General features: G+C 40.0%; 1 protein-coding gene across 2 annotated transcripts in view; it reads right to left on the bottom strand.

Annotated features, from left to right (window-relative positions):
• Window positions 1-267: 267 nt before the first annotated feature.
• NRK (Nik related kinase) overlaps window positions 268-22,249 on the bottom strand; it is a 121,783-nt gene continuing 99,801 nt past the window's right edge. For both annotated transcript variants that reach the window (XM_073358334.1, XM_073358336.1), the window contains 6 exons: window positions 21,352-21,486; window positions 17,890-17,990; window positions 16,255-16,404; window positions 13,747-13,906; window positions 4,911-5,050; window positions 268-4,097 (listed from right to left, as the gene is read on the bottom strand). In XM_073358334.1, the coding sequence (XP_073214435.1) occupies window positions 4,014-4,097; window positions 4,911-5,050; window positions 13,747-13,906; window positions 16,255-16,404; window positions 17,890-17,990; window positions 21,352-21,486 (770 nt within the window). In that variant the 3' untranslated portion in view covers window positions 268-4,013. The remainder of the gene's footprint in view (window positions 4,098-4,910; window positions 5,051-13,746; window positions 13,907-16,254; window positions 16,405-17,889; window positions 17,991-21,351; window positions 21,487-22,249) is intronic.

Below are 22,249 nucleotides of genomic sequence, written 5' to 3'. Positions count from 1 at the left end.
TTTGTGTAGCTGCTTCGTGGCACATAGCAATGTGCAAAGTGTCACTGTTACCAAAGTTCTGTGTAGTCTAGGCTCGCACTTCATTGCCCAGACACCTTTTCCCATTGTAAGCAAAATGTAAAATACGATTTCACTTTGTCTCTATAGGCAGATATAGACACACAGATCTAGACCTTTCTAGAGGTCTAAATATATAAAGAGATTGAAAGAAATACTTCAGTATGTTTTAATATCAGTCTACACCAATATAACAACTTCACAGTCACATTTGTTTTGTTTTTCTGTGTACTGTTTTATTATTGCTTTTTCAAATGTACAATTTGAACATAAGATAACAATGAAAAGAAAAAACCCACATACCCAATGTACAGTACATAGTCAGCTTGGTTGTTCCCAGTTTTTAAAGTCATGAGTCAGGGTATAAATTGAAGAATATGGTTTAAAATTTCTAAAATGTATACACTATAGTCACATAAAATAGTGCCTTGATGGCATATTAGCTCAGACTCCTGTATGCAAATATGAACATTGGCAACCCTATGTGTCGTAAGAAAACTGATGGCACAACTAGATTGCACAGCTTAATGTGTTGGCTATCTCCTCCTACAGTATTTTATTCATAACAAAATGATTACACAAAAGAAACAATCTAACAGCTCACTTCCTTGCTTTTAAGAATACAACTAATAAAATAAAGCAAATGACTAAATGAAGTTGGAGAAAAAACACAACTCTGAACAAAGTGAGTCTGACAATTAGATTTAGTCTGCATAGTTAAATTCATGGCATTAAAAATTACTTTGGGTCTCAAACTTTTCTCTCCAATCTCCTGAATCTTATTTGCTTTGAGCTTCAGCAGTTTTTCAGTATCTCCCTCCAAATAAACCCTTCCAACCACTGTGGATATCTCTTGATCATTAGACACTCTCCTCTCCTTAACTAACTCAAACCTCTCCAAACCTTCATATTTTAGCCACTTTTCTGGACATCTTCTATTTCCTCTCTTCAGCTACGTCTATTCACTTTCTTCAGCTACTTTCCCTTCTTCATTCTTCAATTAAGGCTCTGGACATCTTCACTCTCTATCCTTTTCAGCCACTCTAATCTTTTCTTTGGTCTTGATTGACCTCTTACACCTACATTTTCTCCATGCTACGCCTAGCTCTCATTATTAATTGGAATTCCACTTCTAAATCCCTTAAAAATGTTTCTCTCTTTGGGCCAGATTTTCTCCATATTGACATGGGTGCAACTCAGAGAGGAGAACCTGGCTGTTAATGTCTTCCACCACACATAGAAGAATTTGAACTAATGGAGTGGAGACAAAATGTGAGATTAAACACTTAATACAGCTATGGGCTCTCTCGCTCTCAAAAGATCAGCTTTTTTTTTCTTTTTGTATGGCTCTAAACAGGTTTACAGTAGGTCAACTCACTATCACATTTTTCTGTTACAATACATGTGAAAAAAGTTTAATCACATTTGCTTCTTTAATCTCATAGTATGGGCTGTTCCAAGCTCCCAGTGTTATGTGCTAAACTCTTTTGAATTAGTGCCTGGTGTCAGGAAAACCTGCCTCCTAACTCTGGGCACCAAGATGTTCAGAAATCACATGCCTCATGTAATGCAGAGACTGATATGATAAGCACACATTTTGAAGTATACAGGGCAGCCGGGATCACTGATTTGTGCAGGAGCAAGAGCATTTTAATAACAGGTTTTGCACACCCATGGGATACATGATGAAAGATGTCCTCTCTTCACAGTATTTCAGTTTTTTAAAAGACATGAAAAGTAAATGACATTTTTGACTTATTGCTGGTCTATTAGCCTGTAAATATATATTTCTTTTAACTTGCAGCTTTTTCTTTTTTTGTTTCTTTTCTTTTTTTGAAAGCTGAGCAAACGGAGTCCAATGTTCAGTGGCATAGAAGCCCAGGACCAATCATTTTTGTTATTGTTGCTATTTTGCTCATGCAATTATTATGGCCTCAATCCTGCAATTGACAGCAGACGGGTGGAGTGCTGTGCCCACACAGAGACCCCTTGATTTAAATGCAGCTGTGCCTGGGCACAGCCGTCCCAACTCACTGTGGATCAGAGCCTAAATTTGGGTGCACAATTGGCCATTTGGGTGTGCAGATGCCCTCCCAACTTTGACATGGCCTTGGTTTTGAACTCTTGTAAATCAATACCTACCTATTTGAGATGTGAATATTTAATGTTTAAAACTCCACTTTACAGTCTGAGTGGAACTAATCCTTACGAAATGAGCTGGATTGACAGCCATGGAGACTGCCATCCTCCAGTTAGCCAAAGAACATGGACAGCGGAAGTGCGCACACACCACGAGCACTATCCTGCCTGCCTGCCTCAGCCTTCGAGGGATCACCAGCAGTGGGTGAGAGTGGTGATCAGCCTCCAGGCCCATCTAGTTCTCTGCTGAGAGTACATAACAAGGTGCATATTATGGTGGTGGTTTTGCTACGTGAACACCTGTCACCGGGACCACTAACCTCATTGCACATAGGGTGCGGAAGAGCCGTCGGTTGCTAACAACTTTCATTTGGTCAATTTTCAATCATCGTAGAGGTAGAAGATCAGATATTGCAATACCACTTCCCCTTCCAGTCTCATACATTTCAAGTTAAAAATGGTAATAGTTTTAAAATACTGTAGCTAATGATTTCCTTTTTCTTTTTCCATACAGTTTGGTCTAGACTGAGATCTTGTGTATTGAGTTTATTATTATATATAGCCATACTTAGCTCTTTACATTTATATAGCCCTTGACATTTTCAAAGCACTGCACAAACATTAGCTAAGTAATGATTGTACATTTAAACCTTAACGTTTAACCCTAGCATGTCTCTGATATTAAGCCCCTGAGAACAGTGTTTTATGATAGAAATGAATGCCACTAGGGGGTGCAGATTTATTTTGAAGTAACTAGAATAGAAAGAGCGCCTGAAATTCAGTCTTTTATAATTACTTGGTTCTCTGGATATGTTTATAGCTGTATTAAGAATACTTTTGTTAACCATGCCATCCATTTTGGAAAGAGCGTATTTACAAGCCAACAAATGTAAGCCTGTTGTTGAATCAGCAGGAATGAGGAATCATGCAAAGACAGAGTCCCTGATCCTACACCCTTATTTATATACATGGATAGTCTCATTGAAATCAACTTACATGAGTAAGAGCTACTTGTATGAGTAAAACCTACATGATCAGGCCCATCATGCTTCATGTATATATGTTCGAACAAATTGCTATTTAAAATATTTTTACAAATACATTCTACAGTAACTGTGTCTAAGGGCTCAATCTTGTCCAGAGGCACACAAGGAGTCAGCCTTATGCGTTTTGTAAACTCCGTTACTGTACAGGTGCCTATGTATACAGTAGCTGACTCTACAAACTCTACAGTGATGCACACCCATGCTTCTCAAGGCAAATCCATCCCTAACTGTCCAAGTCTGCAACAGTAACTATTCACAAGGAGTTAATGCAGACTTGGACAATTGCCTTTGGGTGAACCTGTTAAAAGAAAAAAGTGAAACAAGCAAAAATAATTCAAAATCAGAGGAATTCCAGCTCATAACATATGTGTGTACTTTATACTATAAATCTACATATAGATATTGCTGTCCATAGAGAAAGACTCAAGTTCAAAATAATAAAATTACAATATTTGTGCAAAAGAAATTGTACGCTTTTCAGAGTACAAGCAACCTGCTATTTTGGCTACATTTTCCATGACAGTTGCTCTTTGCTACATTGTACATTCAGTCTTGGTTTGCACCATATTTTTAAAAGAGAGAACTAAACATATTTGCAATTGTTTGACAAGAGAATGGAATTCTTCCACAACTTGAGGAATATGAATTTTGATAAGTTAATGACCAGTTTCTTGTAGGTAAAAAGTGCAAATTTAAGTGTATAACCTTCCAGCATTTTACACTGCTTGTATCTACTGGGAACCTTCAAAACATCCTTCAGTCTGATGGGATTTACCAGTTGAATAGGACGTTTTGTCCAAGTGTCATAAAGTAAATTTGACTGCTGCCTCCAGATTGTACAGATGCAAAGAATACCTTGAAAAGGACAAAGAATAGACCGCTGTAAGTTTACATGTATGAGAATATTTTAAACATATTTGAAAGCAGAGAGAAATACAATTCAGAACACTATGACATATAAATCACAATTCAATTTTAATCCCATTGGTAACATTTGCTTAGAAAAATGAAGTGTTAATGCTTGCAAGTATACATTCTGGCAATAAGTTATAGTGTATACATTTTCTACCAGAAAAGAAATCAGAGCCTATTTTCAAACAATGAGGTAAACTAAACAGTTTCTGGTTACAGTATTCTAAACACACCAATGGTCTAGAACAAGCTACAGTGAATATTTACAAATCATTACCATACATATGTGACAAAATGCACTCATACTGGTGGCATCTCAAATATTGGTGTGTGATACTTTGCTCAAGGCTGCTCTAAATCATACCTGGTTGCAACAGTTCTTAAGAGACTTTTGTAGCCAGAGATTACTGGAGTGCAGATGCATGCTAGCCACACCCCCAACATATTCTCTATGCTGAAGCCAGACCACTGGGGGATTCGCCAACAGGTTGGTTAAACTGATTTTCCGTCTGCAGCACAAAGCAGGTGGAAGAGGTGGCTAGGATCTGGCTGTCTTCAGTGGGGCTCTGCAAAGGTGCAGGATTCCTCCCACAAAGCGTAGTTTGTGGGATCAGTGCCAAAGTCTGCTTTTAATTGAGTGGTAAGTACTATGCACTATAATAAAACGCTAAATAAAAATTAAATGGCCTCAACTTTTTTCATATTCAACTGTAAAACCATATTTGTTAAATCACTATAATTGAGTCACGTGTGTACCTTGTCATTTCTTTCACATAGAAATTTTAGCTTCTGTGCTTTCTTGTGCATAAATACACCTTCCAAATTTCCTGTTTCCACGGAACGCAGTTCGATAGCCTTCTCTCCCCAACCCATGACCTGGTTAGACTGCAGATAAGCTAAACAAAAAAGTCAGATTTGATAATTAGAAAAACACAAGGGAGCCTGAAATATTCATCTGTTAGTAGTAAGTTGGCAGCTCCGTGTCCCCACCCCAGTAACATAAAGATTGTATAACTGAACCAAATCCAGACACACGCAATATTTAAATATCCAGTGGAATCCATTTAGATTGTATCTGTTCAGAGAAGGAAATCCTATACATCCAAACAAACCGTACACCGAAATACTGTACAACAAATACCATTCAAAGTATTAAATCCTGGCCTCGGGTGCAAAGCCTGAATAATCAGGCTTTGCAACAGTGATCTGTGCAGGGCATTTGTTGGCCGTATAGAGTCTTCCACTGAACACAACAGCAGGGCAAGAAACAGCAGCCTATACAGCTGCTCTGTGGCTGCTCTACAACCTTTGAGCTTCAGCAGAATTTGCACCTGCTTTGCCCTCTGTCTTTAGTTGGTCAGCGTGTTTACACAGTTCTGGCCCCACTCCTGCCATTCCACTGCCCTTTATTGCTGCTACACTTTGAAAAAAAGAGCAGAGTGTTGTGGAATGACAAGGCAAGAAATTCACTCTGCACTCAATAATATACCTGTAGGTTTTTAATAGTTATTCCCCCCACCCCCCCACTTGAGTTCACACAAAAGATTAGAGCCTTTCCTCTGGTTAAACAGCACTTCAGCTTAATGTGTACTAGGGATATTCAAAATTCATGCTAGAAGGCTATGGAAAGTAACTATGTATGTAACAGCCACTTTACAGTTGAGCACCAGATTCTGACTTCAGTTACATCGACATACATCTGAAGTAACTCCACTGACCCCCCCACCACTACTGGAGTTTCTCTGAATATACGCTGCTGTGAATGAGATCAGAATCTGCCTCTGAATATATTGCTCATTCATTCTAATTACTTCCATTACAGAAAAGATCTTAGTTGTAACTAAACTTCATTAAAAAAGAGTCAGAGCAGTTTTGGACTTCTACAAGTATGTTAAACAAGTGAACAGGGTATTTTTTTGGAACGATGGGGCAGTAATACTTGTATGGCGTGATTTTAAAAATACTGTTATATACCCATATTACATGGCACTTAGATTACTATAATCTAAGTAGGTAATCTTAGATTACTACTTGTGCCATGGTAATTAGGTAGGGTGACCAGACAGCAAATGTGAAAAATCTGGACAGGGGGTGGGAGGGTAATAGGAGCCTATATAAGAAAAAGACCCAAACATCGGGACTGTCCCTATAAAATCGGGACATCTGGTCACCCTATAATTAGGCAATATATGTAAAATAAATAAGTGTTGCTATGGAGGATTTTGTTGAATTTGGCCCCATTGAAGAAAATGGCAAACCCCCTAGGCCCAGATCCTGAAAGACATGTAGGCACCTAATTTCCATTTGAGGATCTAAACCTTACTGACTTCAATATGACCTGGGTTTCACCCTAAATCTTTGTTGTATCTATTGACACTGGGGATAAAAGGTAGGTGTGAAGCCAAGTAGCATATTTCAGTATCAAGCATTTCACCAGCCCTTCATGTTGCAACTGAGATTTGGTGGAAAAGTTAAAAACTCACAGCACAAAGGAAAAACTTTAACTCAGCTTGCAACTGGAAATGATCTGTGTAGCACCAAACCAGAGGGGACAGTTGACACTAGCTGTACATTTCCAACGGTCATCGATAACTGACTGGGGGTTAGTGATACTCTGTCACGCCCTCTTTTACCTGGCCACGTCACCACATTGGGGGCCAAGAAGGTGAATGCTGCCCTGCACTCAACATCTGTCTGGCAAGCATTCATCCCTTTCGCTGACTGAAGCACCAAATAGGTCCGATGTTCCATGGATTTCACTGGTTCATTTTAAAGTACCATCAGAAAGGGGGCTGCGAGTGGAGTAAGGTAGATTGGAAGTTGGCTCCCTTATGCATTCAACAACAGGTCCTGGACTTTTTAGATAACAGGACTCTAATATCTTATCATGAATGAAAAGCACCAGGTAATTAACATGCTGGTGAGACACAAATCAATACTTAAGGACCTACTCTAGTATATTAGAATTAAATTCTACTCTTGATAGAGTGACCTTCACAACCCACAGGATGCTCAAACTTTCATGCACTATGGGACTTCCCTTCCACGTATCCTTAAATGAATTATGGAGGGCAGGACCAGAAATAAACTGGAAAGATACTGACTATAACCTCAGCATGTATTACCTTTAGAGATTAATTTCCATGGTGCCAGCAGGGGATGATTTGCATGCCCCTGGCTTTGCTACTCCGAACACGATCCCTCTCTCTGTAAATTCTGGCCTACGTGGACAGGGACATTGCCCGGTTGGGGAGTGGAATGGAAGGGGCATCCTCATTCCATTTGGAAGTGGGGTGCTCAACTCACCAAGGGTTCCCTCCACACACACATCTTGCTGGGAGGACAATCCAGCTCTGTGGTTTTAGTTACCCAGAAAGTCTTTTTCTAAATGATTTTAAAATACGGAGGTATCTTACATGGTCTTCTCTCACTGTGTGAGATGCTATCATGTGGTGTTACTGTACGTGCTTATAGGACAGTCACAACATAAATGTTACATTTTTAAAGGAATTTTTTAAAAACTGCAGCTATATCAGAGTACCCTGGTTTGCTACTGTACTTCATTGTTTAAATGCTAGAGACACAATCACACTTTAGAAAGGTCTCTAATTTGTGTTTTGCTGGCCTATTTTATCATGCTCAGCACACTAACATACAAAAGACTGTGCACAATATATCTAACTCCCTCAAGAATGGCTGTGTTGTTCTCTTGGGATTTTGGTGACATGTCCAATCCTTCCCTCGGGGCTTTGCTCACATTGTTTAAGACAAACACTAACTATGTTGCCTCGTGACTCGATCCTGCAAAACCTTTACTTGCTCAAGTAGACCCACTGGGGACACTGGATCTGGTGTTCTTTATATAGAAGCTTGGTAGAATTTGACTTTTCTTAAAAATTTTTTTTGATGGATAATATTGATGCTTATTTTAAGCCATTTTTTCAGTTTTTGTCGATTTAAGTGTTCACAGCTGTGGAAATTATGGGAGGGTTAGACAAGAATTATTTAAGGACAGCAGCCGTTGAGATTCAAAAGTTAAAGCTTTACAGTAGTTAAAACATAAATTGTCACCATCACATGTCAAAGTAAATTTCCTTAATCAAACTCTAATACGTTGTCAGGCAGCATTTTTCTTACTTTGCCTATCTGGACATTTCAATGATCACCAGTGGGACTATTTTTTTGGGTCAGTTTGTGATGGTGAAATCGATGTTCACCAACATTTACAGACAAAAATCTAATTCTTCCATGTCTATTTACATACACACAAACATGCATAAACGGAGTTAACCTTGAAGAGAACTGAGTTTACATTTTGATTGTGTCTTCTAAGTTAATCGCTGGACCGCCAAGGTTTCCTTAAGCAGACATATTTCTAGGACTCTGCATTTCGGATGGGAAAGAATTTGCCCTACTGGGGCATAGGACACTGCCTTTCACATTTAAAAGGCCACAAATGGTACAGTTGGATATGTTTTAGACTCACATGTCATCCATTTATCAGCCACCAATTTATTACTGTGTCCCCAATTCTGTCTTCAGATACAGCGTTAATGGCACTCATGTATCTGACAACAACATTTAGAAGCACATAAATTAAAAAGCTAAACCCATTGCAAACAAGGGTGACAAGTTCTGCCTCTGCCTCAGAGGAAAGACAGTATAATCCTGTTACTAAATCACAGCTGAGCAGGTTTCTGGTTACTGCCTGTTTCCCTGTGAACCCATTGTTTCCTTTTGGAAATGCACCATACACTCAAAGAAGGGTCATTTGTACAGCACAGTGGAAGCCTGCCATAATATTCCCTTAACACCTGGCAAATAGCGTAGAAGTTAGCACAGAGCTCAAGGAGTTCACTCCAATGGGAGTTCAAATTTGGCCGTTTCAAGGAAAGCCATGAAGTTAGTGTACATAGGCATTTCCAAGGTGAAAACACATTATTTATGCTCTAGATATCCAACATGCAGAACAGGCTCTTCTTCCTAACGATGAAATGTTCTTTCATTAGACTAGAACGCTAGTGCTGTGAATTTATCTAGAGAAAAAGCTTTTGTAGCTTCACCACAAACTCCCATCTGTCCCACATTGTTCATGTGAGCATGCTCTTGTCCTGGTTGGGTTGCACTGCACAGGTTAAGGTGCGCATACTCTGACATGCAGCATGTCCCTACCAAAACAAAGTTACACACAACTTAGTGTGTTTTAAATAAGACTTTTAAAAACACGTAAATATCTATGTATCTATGTTCCAAGCGTCTAGGCTTATAGTAGCTGCTCATTCCTCAATCAATTGTTGAGTGTATATAAATAAAACCCAGGGAATTTTGTGGTTGCACCAAGGGTACAGGAACAGCTGTAAATGAGGTCCAAGCCATAGTTTTCTTAAGGACAATAAGAATCATTCTGATGTGAGCAGACTATTTCTTTGCATGAACTGGGCTGCAATTATTTCATGAACCAATAAAGAGTGTTGACATAGCAAAGTCATTATAAGATACTTTGGCTAGAGTGCTTCATTTCTCTAGATCAACATCCTTTCTGCTTCCCAGTAAAGGACATCCAAACCACTCCCAAAATCATGCTTTTAATAATTTTTACTAATATGAGAGGACAAAAGTACCTCCCCATCTTATTAACTGGATGTTTCCTATACCTTTTTAAAAATCTTGTGTTATATAAAGAAAACATGCTCTCTCTATTTGTGTGTAGCCCTACATATCTGAAATATCTCACCAATTAAATATAGATAGAGTAGCTCTACAATTTTAATTTCCCACTGGATTTCAGTGTCCTCATTCCAATTTCTGATTAATGGACTGGCCATACAGGTCCCACCCTAAAGACTACAAGAGGCTGCTATTTTTAGTTTTCCTGCCCTAGAGCCGTCAATTATATTGCAAGCATTTGCCACCTCTCTCAATCACTTAAGATATTCTAATAGACCAGGGAAGTTTACTATCCAAAATAATTTTGTTAAAGAATGAGACCATATATTAAGAATCAAGCAAGTGGCAGCTAGCTAGAACCCTGAGTTAACACACAAGCCTTTCACCTCTGAAAAAACAAGGTCAAAATTCATAATAGGAAAATCGTCAGTACAGTTCATACAGATTGTTGTCAAAACGTGGTTAAGTGTGGAAGTTTCAAGGGAACAGGATCTCTAGTGGAACTTGCAAGTTCTTCTTAGGTTTGGCCAAGCAAGAAATGTGGTGACCTGAACTTCGCTCGTAATTTTTCAATGCTTTTGGCCTGAGGCAAGAATTTCAGAGGAGCAAGAGTATGAGTGAGCATTGGTGGGAAATGCACGCTTAAAATAAAATACTAAATGGGGCTCTTCGAAGCCCCCAAAGTTTAGGATTTGGTTTGAGCTGGAAGTCAAGGCTTGGGTCAGTTTGCCTCTAAATGAACTCTGACTCCAATCACAAGTGGAACATCTGGTGCCACGTGACAAGACCCCTGTCAAACTTGTTACGATTGACAATATCTGCTCCAAGAAGCCCTGGGCTGGGATAGTCAAGAGCGCTGCAGACAGTGGCGTAGTAGTAATATTGAAAGTGTGGTGGCCTAAGGTCGACTGGAAGAACTGTTTGGAGGCCAGTGGCTGAGCCCTGGCCAACGGGAGGGGAAGAGAGAAAGAGTGCCTTCCTTCCAAGGATAAACAGCCCTGTTTGTCTGCATAGCCTTTGGTGGTGGTCTGTGGAGAGCTGGTTAGTCCCCCAGAGCTGTGTTCTCCTTGCTGTTCCTGGCTGTTAAACTCCATTAAAAGAAGTTAAAAATCCATTCAGATACTTTCCTGCTGTCACTTTTTGCATGTAAGTGGTTCCTGTGGACACCCAAAGGATGCTGTGTGATTGCGAAGGGGAGGGGAGGTGGTTGTGCGATCCTGAATGGGAAGGGGAATAGTCACCGGGCAATCTTTCTCTCACGATACTATCCACCTGCAGAAAAAGACAGCGCACCCCTGTAGTGCACAGCAGAGCATCCTGAAGAAATGTCAGCTGCCAAGGGCCATTTCACTAGCATGAAGCTGGTGTAAATCTGTTTAGCTCCGCTGACTTCAGTTCACACCCTTGGGGGATCTGCCTTGAAATCCCAACCTGTGACAAAGCAGCGCAGTCCCCATGTATGCCCAGTACACAGTAGATCTTTACAAGCCACCAACACATTTCTGTGGGTTCGCTGTCTCAGCGCTTTAGGCAATGAGGGAGGGCGATTTGCAAAGGCACAATGGGTATTTAGGCACACAACTGCCATTGACTTTTCTTTGTGCCTTTGAAAATCTCCAGCTGTCTCTGGATTAAACAGGAATATTCTTGTAGACGACTATTGATGTCCAAAATCACAAACTCCGCATTTCAGAGCATATCGTAACAGTTGGCATATATGCAAACCTTACAGCAACTAGTTTTCTGAAGCTAAAGGTAACAAAACACTTAGTTCCTTATATATCTGCCTCTGGGGCTCCCTCTGTAATTTTGTCTGGTCTTTGTTCATCTTCTAAAAGGAAACACCTTGGGACAAGGACTATGTCTTGTACAGAGCCAAACACTGTTGGCACCTACCACACATTCAAATAATACAATCAGACAATCTCATAATAGCTACAAGTTCATCCATGCTTTAAAAATCGTTAGAGACAAGATCCAGGAAAATGTTTGACAGCACAGGATGGCAAATGAAGCCAGTTTTAAAATTTTGTTGCTTCCCAAAGGGGGAAAAATGAGTGCAAACCAATGGAGTGCATTTATAGGAAGAAGAGAAGAGAGCTTAAATATTTAAGCTGATCATATATTCACCAATGTTACTTTGGAGGAAACATTAAGATTGCTTTTTAAACTGTAATGTTATGCCCTTCTTGAGAGCATGCAGTTCCTATTTAGGCAAAAGAAATGTACTTTCCATAGCATCATATCTCCTGCAGGCTGCTGTCTCCATTTTGCAATCCAGCTTCCAATTAGATTCAATACTCACAGATAGAACTTTTCTTTTCCTAACCATACTGGGTAATGGTTCTCTTACCAGTGATTGTTTCACACTAATGTTAGAATGTGGGCTGTAGAGACTCAGTGTATCCTACGGCATTAAACATTAATACAGCATTGAGGAGGACGTACTTGACGTGTTGTAATTTTACCCTACAGCTTAATATTTGGGTTGGAAAGTGAAGAGGATACTATTTGCCAGAGGAGAAGGAAAGTACAGTATCTAGTCTGTTGCTATAGCTGTGTCTAGGCTGGGGGTGGTGGTGGTTATGGGGGTTGCTGGACTAGCTAAGTTGGTCAGGCATGTGTTTTTTTTCACACCCCTGACTGACATGGCTATGCAGATATAAATGTAGACCAAGCCTGAAGCTATGCCTTCACTAGAAATGCTGCAGCTGCAGTGTCGACACTTACTACAGTGAGAGGTTCTCTGGTCACTATAGTTAATCCTTCTCGCCGAGAGGTGGTAGCCAGGTCGACAGAAGAATTCTTCCATCCACCTAGCACTGTCTACACAAGGGTCAGGTTGGCTTAACTAGGTGGATTTTTCACACCCCTGGAGCAATGTAGCTGGGTTGATCCAACTTTTTAGTGTAGACCTGCCTTTAATATGTACAAAAGTGAACTTATTCCTAAAATGATTCCTAAAGTGGTTTTACTACTCAGAGCAGCACAATGTATATGGTACCATGTAGATATCTGAGTTCAAGACAGAGGTGGGTCTCACGCTCTCAAGGGTGGCTGGAAGCCCTCTAAAAAAGATGGGCCTCTGATGTAATTCTACCAATTTCATGGAGTAACTCCAGATTTACACCAGTATTGAGAATCAAATTAGGTCAATTTTGCTATGATTTGCTTGTGACTTAAAAAAAAAAAGATGAAGAAAGATTAGAATACACAGAAATAAAAAGCCAATCAGGTGAAATTTACAAATGCAAAAACCTGCTAGAGGTGGGTTTCCTTTGTTCTTAGTTATAACATTAACAATTGGAAACCTAAGAGAAAAAAAACGTCCTGATGAAAAATAATCAGATCCCCCTTTTTAGCATTTGTGAGGCCAGATGAAAAACATGGATAGCCTGACAACCCATGTAACGCTATATCTAATCTGATGTACTCTGAATGGATGATGATAAAAATAAAGGACAATTTGATAGGATGTTATGTTTATAGACCCATTAAACTACTGTACTTTCTACATATTATTAATTTCTATACAAAATACTGTGGATATGAAAGATTCAAAGTAGGAAACAGCCGCACTTTTTCATTCCTTTGTAACCCACTAAAATGATTACCAGACACAAGAATATACCTATTGGAAGGCCTGCATCCTATTATACAAACTCTGACTCTGCAGTAAACCCTTTGTGGCATAAACTACCATGAAATGAATACAAACAAATGCAGAGACCCTTTTATAATCATTGATTGGCTCAAGAATGTACAGAAATTCACATACATGTATCTGCTCATTAGAAATCTGTTTTAACCAGAAATGGCTTAATGTGCCACACAACCTCTTTCAGTTGGACACAAACCTAATAACAAACTCAGATTTCATACAACAGAATCTTACATTCAACACAGTGCTGTTTTTCATACTTACCTACAGATGCTGGCATTTCTCCCCACTGTAAAACAGTTTCCTTTGTGAAGTGCCCATATATATCAAGGTAGACTCCTTCATCTTCATAGGTGAGTAGAAGTTCTGTTCCATTGGTATTAGGGAGGATAATAATGGCATGTGGGTGAATAGTCCCTTGGATCTGAAATTGTATTTTATTAAGATTTATATCAGAAAATGGACTACAATTTTAGTGACTATATCAATCTAAATAGCTTGGCAGAGCAAAAAAAAACCACCTACTCATTGCTCACAGAAAGTAAATATCTGGTTTATGATGGGCTATATATTTTGCTAGCTGAAAAGGGATATTATATTTCCCCCTTTAGATATTATTAGACTAGGTTTGTATAGAAGTCACTGTTCAATTTTTCACTTTATATTTACAAGTATTACTTGGTATAAAGAAGCCAAGGAGCATCTGAGATACAATGAGATTTATTGGCTTGTTCATGAAATGCTGGTATATAAAGCGACAGAAGGAGCGTGAGCCATACTTTAATTCAAAGATGATTTTAGAAGAGGATGGAAGACAACTTACTCAACTTCCCTATTCTAGGAACCCAACGCTTCCATTTTTTGTGATACAGACCGAGCATAACTCATGAGCTAAAACAATGATTCATTAGCACTTTTGATGACAATATTTATGGTGGTTTGAAAGAATCACCTGAGCTTTCTAAATGTGAACATCTCTGCAAGGTCTTTTCCTGCTTTGCATACAGTGTCCTTAAACAAAGAAAGTGCTACTTTAAATACTATTGGGTTTACATTTTACACTCATGCCACAGGAACGATGCAATGCATGCAATAAAATAGTCCAACAGCAGAACGGGACCCAGATTCTCTCTCACACCAGCCAACACACTTCGCAAGTGAGAAAGGATTTATAAGAAGCATATAGCTATGGAGGTGGGTTTTTATGGAAAGTACTTTCAGACAAAAAACAAAACAATAACTAAGCATTTCTAAAACACTAACAGGATCTTTTCACTTTACGTAAACAATGAAATATCCTTGCAATCAGCATTTCCACAGGAAGAGACAGATAAGCGGAGAGTCATTTTTCACAAGCCAATAACACACATATCTTTTCTTTTTCAGCCCAAAACATTTATGCACATGGTAATGGCACAATAAACAGAAAAGAAACCTAGAAGCTGTACTTGCCGAACTGAATACACTCAGGCCAACCACTTGAGTCCGTGCTTCCGCAACTACGATCCGTAACACTAAAACAGGTATCCAGAGTCGCAGAGCAATTTTAATGCGTTGCCTTGGTATTCTCATGAGCAATTGAAGCAGACGAAAGAGAGAGAGAGAGCGAGAGAGGGAACAGGGGAAAAAGGGTACAGAAAGCAAGCGTGTCTCAACTCAACCTGTTAGATTAAAGTAAGTCTGGGCTGCTGACACTGAAAACCAGCTTGTGATAATTATCGTCTATGAGACAGTCCCTAAAATAACGATACAGCCCACTGTAGCAGCACATTTACTTCTGATCCAAGACTCCTAAGGGAAAAAGTATTTTTAGCACACGCTGACTTACGGTGGAAGAGTGCACACAAAGGGAGTCACAGCTCTTCTACAGGTGCCCCATATTCAGGGCGTTCACTTGGGAAATATCTTTCCTGATGTACATCATTATATCTGGAGCGTGTTGCAAAACTAAATCATTTAAAAGGGTTCACCTTGTCCCTTGCCTTTTATCTATTGTGCTAATTATCTCTTTGACGAGAAATCATTTGCCACGCTTAGCAACCAAATTACACATGCAGTGGGCAGGCAATCCTGGTTAGACTTATAAACTAGTATGAACTTTGAACGGTGCCATCATCAAAGAAGCGACTAGCTTTCAGATGAAAGAAACCACTTTAAGCTACGTATAAAAATAACATGGGTCTTTAGTAAGTGGATCAGTAGAAATAATTGTTTTCAACAACTAGATATCTACATAAGTTACGTTTTAATGCAAATGAGTTTACAAAATTAACATCACTGTAACTACTAGAATTACTGCACTGGCATAGTTTGGTGGGCACTGCTTGTTTGGGTGCCTAGGAGTTGGGCTGGTCTTCAGCTGGGTTTCCAGAGGTAAGACGCCATAGGAGTGGGTTTCTCTGTGTTGGAAGATGCAGGGTGAGGGGTGGAGTACATGTAAAAAGTTCGGAGCACAGACGATAAAGTTTAGATCTGGAATCAGATATCCCCAAAGTTCAGGGGATTTGCTTAGGCTCATTTTGTAGTTAGACCCCAATCCTGCACAGAAATCCATACTAGTGGACCACTGTCTCTGCACAGAGACCTACTGTGAACACAGGGGTGCCTCTAAAGTGTTTGAACACGAACATTTTGTTGGCTAGCCTAAATTATACATGTTCTTAGAAGATAAGCAAGATCCAAACCACTGATCTAGTCACCTTTAACCTATAGCCATGAGGAATAAATAAGGAAACAACTCAATTATTTCAGCTTTAGGAAGTAATATCTTACATGAGTTGGCAAGTACAGGTCATACACAGACCCAGAGTCCACATCGATAGCGTGAAATCCCACTTGCGAGCCATAGATCACTTTTAATCTTTGTCCATTTTCAACTGTCAGGTCAACTGACAGTGGTTTGTGATGAAGTGAAATGAATGACTGGAAAGAGAAAAGTCAGATAAAATTATAAACACATTATGAATATAGTAACTGCTACCTGATTCGTCGGTTTCTGGGTTTGTTATTTTCACATTTACAAATATGAACCTTTTTCAATATTTACTAGAACTCAAAAACCAAATGGCTATTATATGTCACATTTACTTCAGCGTCCCTATTCCTGTGGTACGACGGAATCTTATTATCTTCCTTTTTCAACTCAAAGGTGCAAGTTACTGAGAAGTGTAAAAGAATAACAGAGGAAGGTGTGAGGATAAACATACCAAACCCTCAAAAGACATTGGAGCTGTAAATATATACATAGGCAGCACTTGATATCTTGACTCTAGTTTATTGTAAATTAGTACATTCAATGATATATGAGTTAGATATTGAAGACAAAGGAATTACTACTTATAACATATCTTGTAAAGAGGCAGTTTACTAAAAATACATCCCTACACCAGAAACAGGGTCAAATTCTCTTCTCAATTACAACTGTAATCCCAGTGATTCTATATCTAAGGGCAGAATTTGGCCTTACAGCTAGTATCTGTTTACCTAACTCAGGTGATTAGGACCACTTAAGTCTATGAACTGCTGGATAAATCAAACAAAATTTGGTCCCTTACCTGAGCCATGCCCTTTTCTAGTACTTCAGCATTCTTATTTCATTTCTCTGTTAATCAAAGATCTGAGTTTGCGATTTCCTGTCTCAGAGTAAACTTCTACTCCAGTCAACTTTCTACTGTTTATTTTGGATGAAACCCAAAAGTTTGTTCAGTCTCTGTCACAATTATCTTGATTTCAAGGAAAGGTTTAGGTGTTTCTTTCCCCATACTTGAAATTAAATTTTGTTGACAGTACCTTTCTGATTTTGTAACCTAGAAGCTGAATTATACAGCTGAGCACGATGGCCATCAGTCACATTTCTGTGCTAAATTTGATTAATTTTGGCAGACATCTCCAGAAGTGCTCAGTGCTGGCTATATTCTGCTCCCACTAAAGTCAATGGAAGCTTTCTTATTGACCTCAAGGGCTGGGATTTAAGGATTAAAGAATCCTAAGGGAGTGAGGTATCCAACTCCTAATGACTTGCATAAGGTTCCTAACTCCTTTAGGTGTCCTAACCCACATAGATTTTTATAGGGTATTAGACCAACGCTGAGCGTTTTTGAAAAGCAAACTCTTTGGAATTTTCCCCCCTTACTTTTGGGGCAGTTCATTTGCTTGTGTATCCAAACACATATTTTAGACAAGATGTTGCAAACAATTAGTAAAAGCATGTCTGCAATGTTTAAGAGACAATTTGACATGTGACATTTGCGTGGTGAGCAAAATGATCTAAATTAAAAAAAAAGTTTACTCATTTACTCCTAAATTAAAAATAAATGTTACACAAAGCAACAAAATCTGGAGCAGTCGGTGGGGGATAAAACAGTGGGTGCTAATGATACCTTTAAACTGAGATGAGATCTATCTTACCTTAAAAGCCATAAATTTGTGATAGGGCTTTGGAGCCCAAGCATACACCTCCACGGAGCTTTTCAACGCAATAACAAGAAATTTGATTCTCTCATATTTCACTACAATACAAAAGGAACAATTATTTCCGTTTCAGATGGCCCATACAAATCAAAAATACTTCGAGTTCAGATTTTGATGCCAATATCAAACGCAGCCAATAATTAAAATAATTTAAACGCAGCCAATAATTTCAATGGGACTATTTTGGGTTTCAATGAAGTCACAGAAATGATGGTCATTCTTGTCAGTTGCCAGCTTGTGCAGATCAAGGAGTGACTGGTTCACATTCTTTTCCAAGGGGCTGTTCACTGAGTAATGGTATTAGAAGTTGGTCCTTGATATTTAATAACTTGTAAATCATCTCTCCTCTCCTTTAAACATTCAGTTCAATGACTTTCAGTAACACAGCCAATGCTTATTGTTATTATTAATATTTATTATTTATTTATCATCCAAATGTATGCTACCTTACATACAATCAAGACAGGTCAGTGCCCTAAAAACACTCGATCTAAGGCCCTGTTCGTGAAAGCACTTTTGTGTGTGATTAAGTTACTCACATGCATAAATTTATACAAGATTGGGGCTTGTGTGGTCACTATACAGGCCCGAGAGAGGAAGGAAGCAATGCAAAATTATTTTATTGAAGTCTAAACTTGGGCCTATACCATTATCTACTGCTCAAATTCTTTACAAAGGTGGTATTTTAAAGTTTTTAAACTGAGGCACAGAAAGATCTGTGCAGTATTTGCAAGCAGTTCATTAATAGTATTTGGTGATGGGACGTCAAAGCTTTTAGACTCAACGTATATAGGTCAGAGGATAATTTTCTGTTCCTGGGTTGGACAAGAAACTCTACAGTCAGATTCCTGGCATGAATGCTTGACAATTATAATATTGATACCTTGTAACGAGGGCCTGATCCAATGCCCATTATTGGAGTCATTCCATTACCTTCAATAGGCACTGAGCTGGGCCGTTGAAGAGCACCTTTGTTGTACAGCTCTCAAAGCAGTATAAAAAAATTAATGAATTAGTCTGCACACCACCCCATCAACTAAGCAAGTCTATTATTCCCATTCTCAGAGAGGCTAAGGGCTCTATTGTGGCTTTATGGCAATGGCCATAAGACACCATCCCCACTTCCATACTCTTTTGGTTCTGTTTCTTATTTATCTGGTTTTGTGTGGGTATTGCAGGAGTGCATGGAGTCCCAGGCCCATCATGCAAGGTGCCGTACAAACGAATAACAAAAAGCCTGCCATAATGGTCTCGATCATCCACTATTGCTTCTATCCAGCGAGATGGCCTCAAATCGCTGCTAGAGGCTGGGGAAATCATCAGACAAACAGCTGAGCAAACTTTTCCATAGACAATTGCTTTTTCAAAGGATTTGCTGTCAAACAACAGACCCCCGTTGGTATTACTTAGCGATGCTATCAAGCACACGTTGTGATACCTTCTAGGCTACAAAAGGAGGGCCAGCGGTTTGCTGAGCTCCTTCGTGGAGTGCTAAAGGCTTTATTCTCTTCTCAGCGTGCACGTTGGCAATTAAATCCCCACGCATACGGGCGGCAGTGGCTTCCCCATGTGTCAAGCTGAATGAGCATTTCAGAGAGGAGCAGTTTCTTTGAGATGGTTAAACTCACGTTGGGTTTATGAACAGTAAACGCAGAGCTGGGCACTGAAAAGTAAGGTTTTTTTGGTCTGTTTTATTTTAATTCTGCCAGACATGAGCATTTCCCTCAGAAATAGAACACGCCACAAGGGTATTGCTTTCCTACACATTTCTGCCTTGTTTTACATTCAGCGTCTGTGTGGCAAATTACAGTCAGGTTCTCTAAAAGAGATGCAGGTGTTACACAAGTTAGGTAAGAATCATTTCTGGGGGAGTAAGGGGGTGCTCAGCACATGCCGCTCAAACGGGACCATTTCACACTGGCACAACACATAATGGCAGCTCGGTGAAGGGGTGAGGCTGGACGAGGATGGAAAACTGATGAGAAAGGCCAACCTGGGCAGAGAAAATAAAAAACAGCGTTTTCTTGCTCTATACAGGAAAATGCCCGTAAGGACAAAGGTTAGAATACACAAGGATTTGCAAACAGTGAAATAGCAGCCGGTGCTTGCCCAAAGCAGCAAAGCAACAGAGACAATCCCTGTTTATCTGACAATGGAGAGAGAGGAATATATTGCATTTTGCTGAAGGTCAAAGTTGAGAAGCCAGTTTAAAGGGGATGCTGTCTGCAAAGTCCAAGGGCATCCACACAACTCCTGTAGACATGACCACATTTTGGTAAACTGGAAATGTCAAGGTGCAGGGAGGCTTTTTGTCTGAGGTTTGCAGGGGGTTCTCTAGAAGTTAGAGTTTTTCTGGCTCCCCGAGAGTATTTGTATGACCATTTTGTCAAATTACTTAAGTTATTTTCTATCTCATGCCCATCCTCCCAGAAGCTGCAAACAAGTGTACATTTACATTTATGAATACTTTTCTTTACAAAAGCTAAAAATGAGCCATTAGAGTTGAAAATAAATCCAGATGCACTATAATTACAAAGAAAATAACTATAGGTTCATGCAGATCTATTTAGCTTTCTGTCTCTGATTTCATTCTAAACTATGCCAATTTTTAAAGCACTGTGTTGTACAAGCAAAGCAATAAAACAGAATATAAGGCAAAGACCTCCCCATCCCAACCACCCATCCACCCACACATTAGTTTGCTATATTGCTTGGGAAAACACAACTGTAATATAGCATCTTTTAATACAGTCAAATCTATTTTATGTTCTGCTACAGCATGCATCACTGAAATATCTTAAGTGCTAAAGTAATAATGACTGTCACACATACTGGTGTTCATCTTCAAAGGTGCTCTATGCAGAAGCCGAATAAGAGCCAGATGATATTTCAGCTATGGTCACAAATGCATTTTACTGCATACTTAAGTAGAACATTGATATGTATATTTAGGGCTTATACAATATAGAGACAGGGACGAATTGTGGGACACCCATCCAGATCAATTACCTGCAGGCATCCCATTGATACCGTTACCGTGCAGGTACTCTGGGCCAGAAGAAGAGACTGGTATGACGGAGGTGAAAGATGTCACTAACAATGAGGATGCCAGCCAACCCCAGAATGCTGAAAGCACCGGCTGAGCAGAAGAAGCGTCCTGCCTTTCAGTTCAGCCAGCCCTTGCAGCAAAGAGTAGTACACCCTGCTGGCAATGGCTGCAAAGGGAGGAGCAATGTGCAGTTAAAGGGAGAGGGACGTCCGTGATGTACTGCACGCGGGTGTGAAGAAATGACCAAGTCCAGGTATAATTTTTCAATGAGGGTGAAGGAAAATGTGGCCAATACGTGTGATCAGATAGGAAAGGAGGACTGCGTAGGGCTGCCTAGGAACTAGACTCACCGACTTTGTAGTGCACGCAGCCTTCCAGGTCTCCCACGGACACCCAGCCTTGCCGCTTCTCCACCTCTGGATCATTGCGCAGAATCTTGTTTCTCAGCCAGGATAAATAATACACCCTCAGCTTATTCTTTTTGCCTGACATACATAGATCAGAAAAAAAAAAGGCATCACATTTTACTTCCGAGCAGTACAAATCTCTTGAATTCAGCCTCAGTGATTGTTATGACCCAGAGTGCAAAGAGACTTGTGTCGTTTCAGCGAAGCCACGTGAGACATGAGGCCAGCAGTGCAGAAGAGGAGACACCATGTGGTGCCGATGTCTGCCACGGCACTGAGACACCGATTGTATTGTGGCTCTTGCACACCTGTATTTATTTTTTTCTCTTTTCCCAGTCTTCAGACTTCACACAAAGGTTTTCCCTTACACCCACAGAATGGCTGCCCCCAGACCCAGGCCTGATGGGAGAGTTGAACATCTGACATCAGTCTGAAGGGAGGATTACAGATATTATTTGGAAAAGCCATTCTGGATGGGGGAGCTTCGTCAGTTCCAATTCATTGTCAGCCTTCATTGTAGGCGCCTATTTTCTTTTGATTCCCGTTGGAGGGTGTGATGCGGTGCCCACCCTACACAAGCCCTGGAGAGGTTAAAGGACTCAGCAGGCCAATTAACTGCCCAGGCTGCACCTGAAGAAGAAGACAGGCAGCAGGCCACTCATTGGAAATGATCTCAGCTGGGCAGGAACAGAAGCGGGCTGTATAAAGCCTAGAAGCTGACAGCAGCAAGGGGCTGGAAGGAAGTAGTCTACAATCACTACCTGGGAGGAGAGAGGTTGGACTGGCAAACCCAGAAAGAGGGGGAAGCCAGATAAGGAGGACGAAGCCCAGGGAAACATCA

Source organism: Lepidochelys kempii, chromosome 9 (genome assembly GCF_965140285.1).
Source record: "Lepidochelys kempii isolate rLepKem1 chromosome 9, rLepKem1.hap1, whole genome shotgun sequence".
In the NCBI taxonomy this organism is placed as follows: Eukaryota; Metazoa; Chordata; order Testudines; family Cheloniidae; genus Lepidochelys; species Lepidochelys kempii.
The sequence above is the reverse complement of the archived record's forward strand: the minus strand, read 5'-3'. Positions and strand labels throughout refer to the sequence as shown.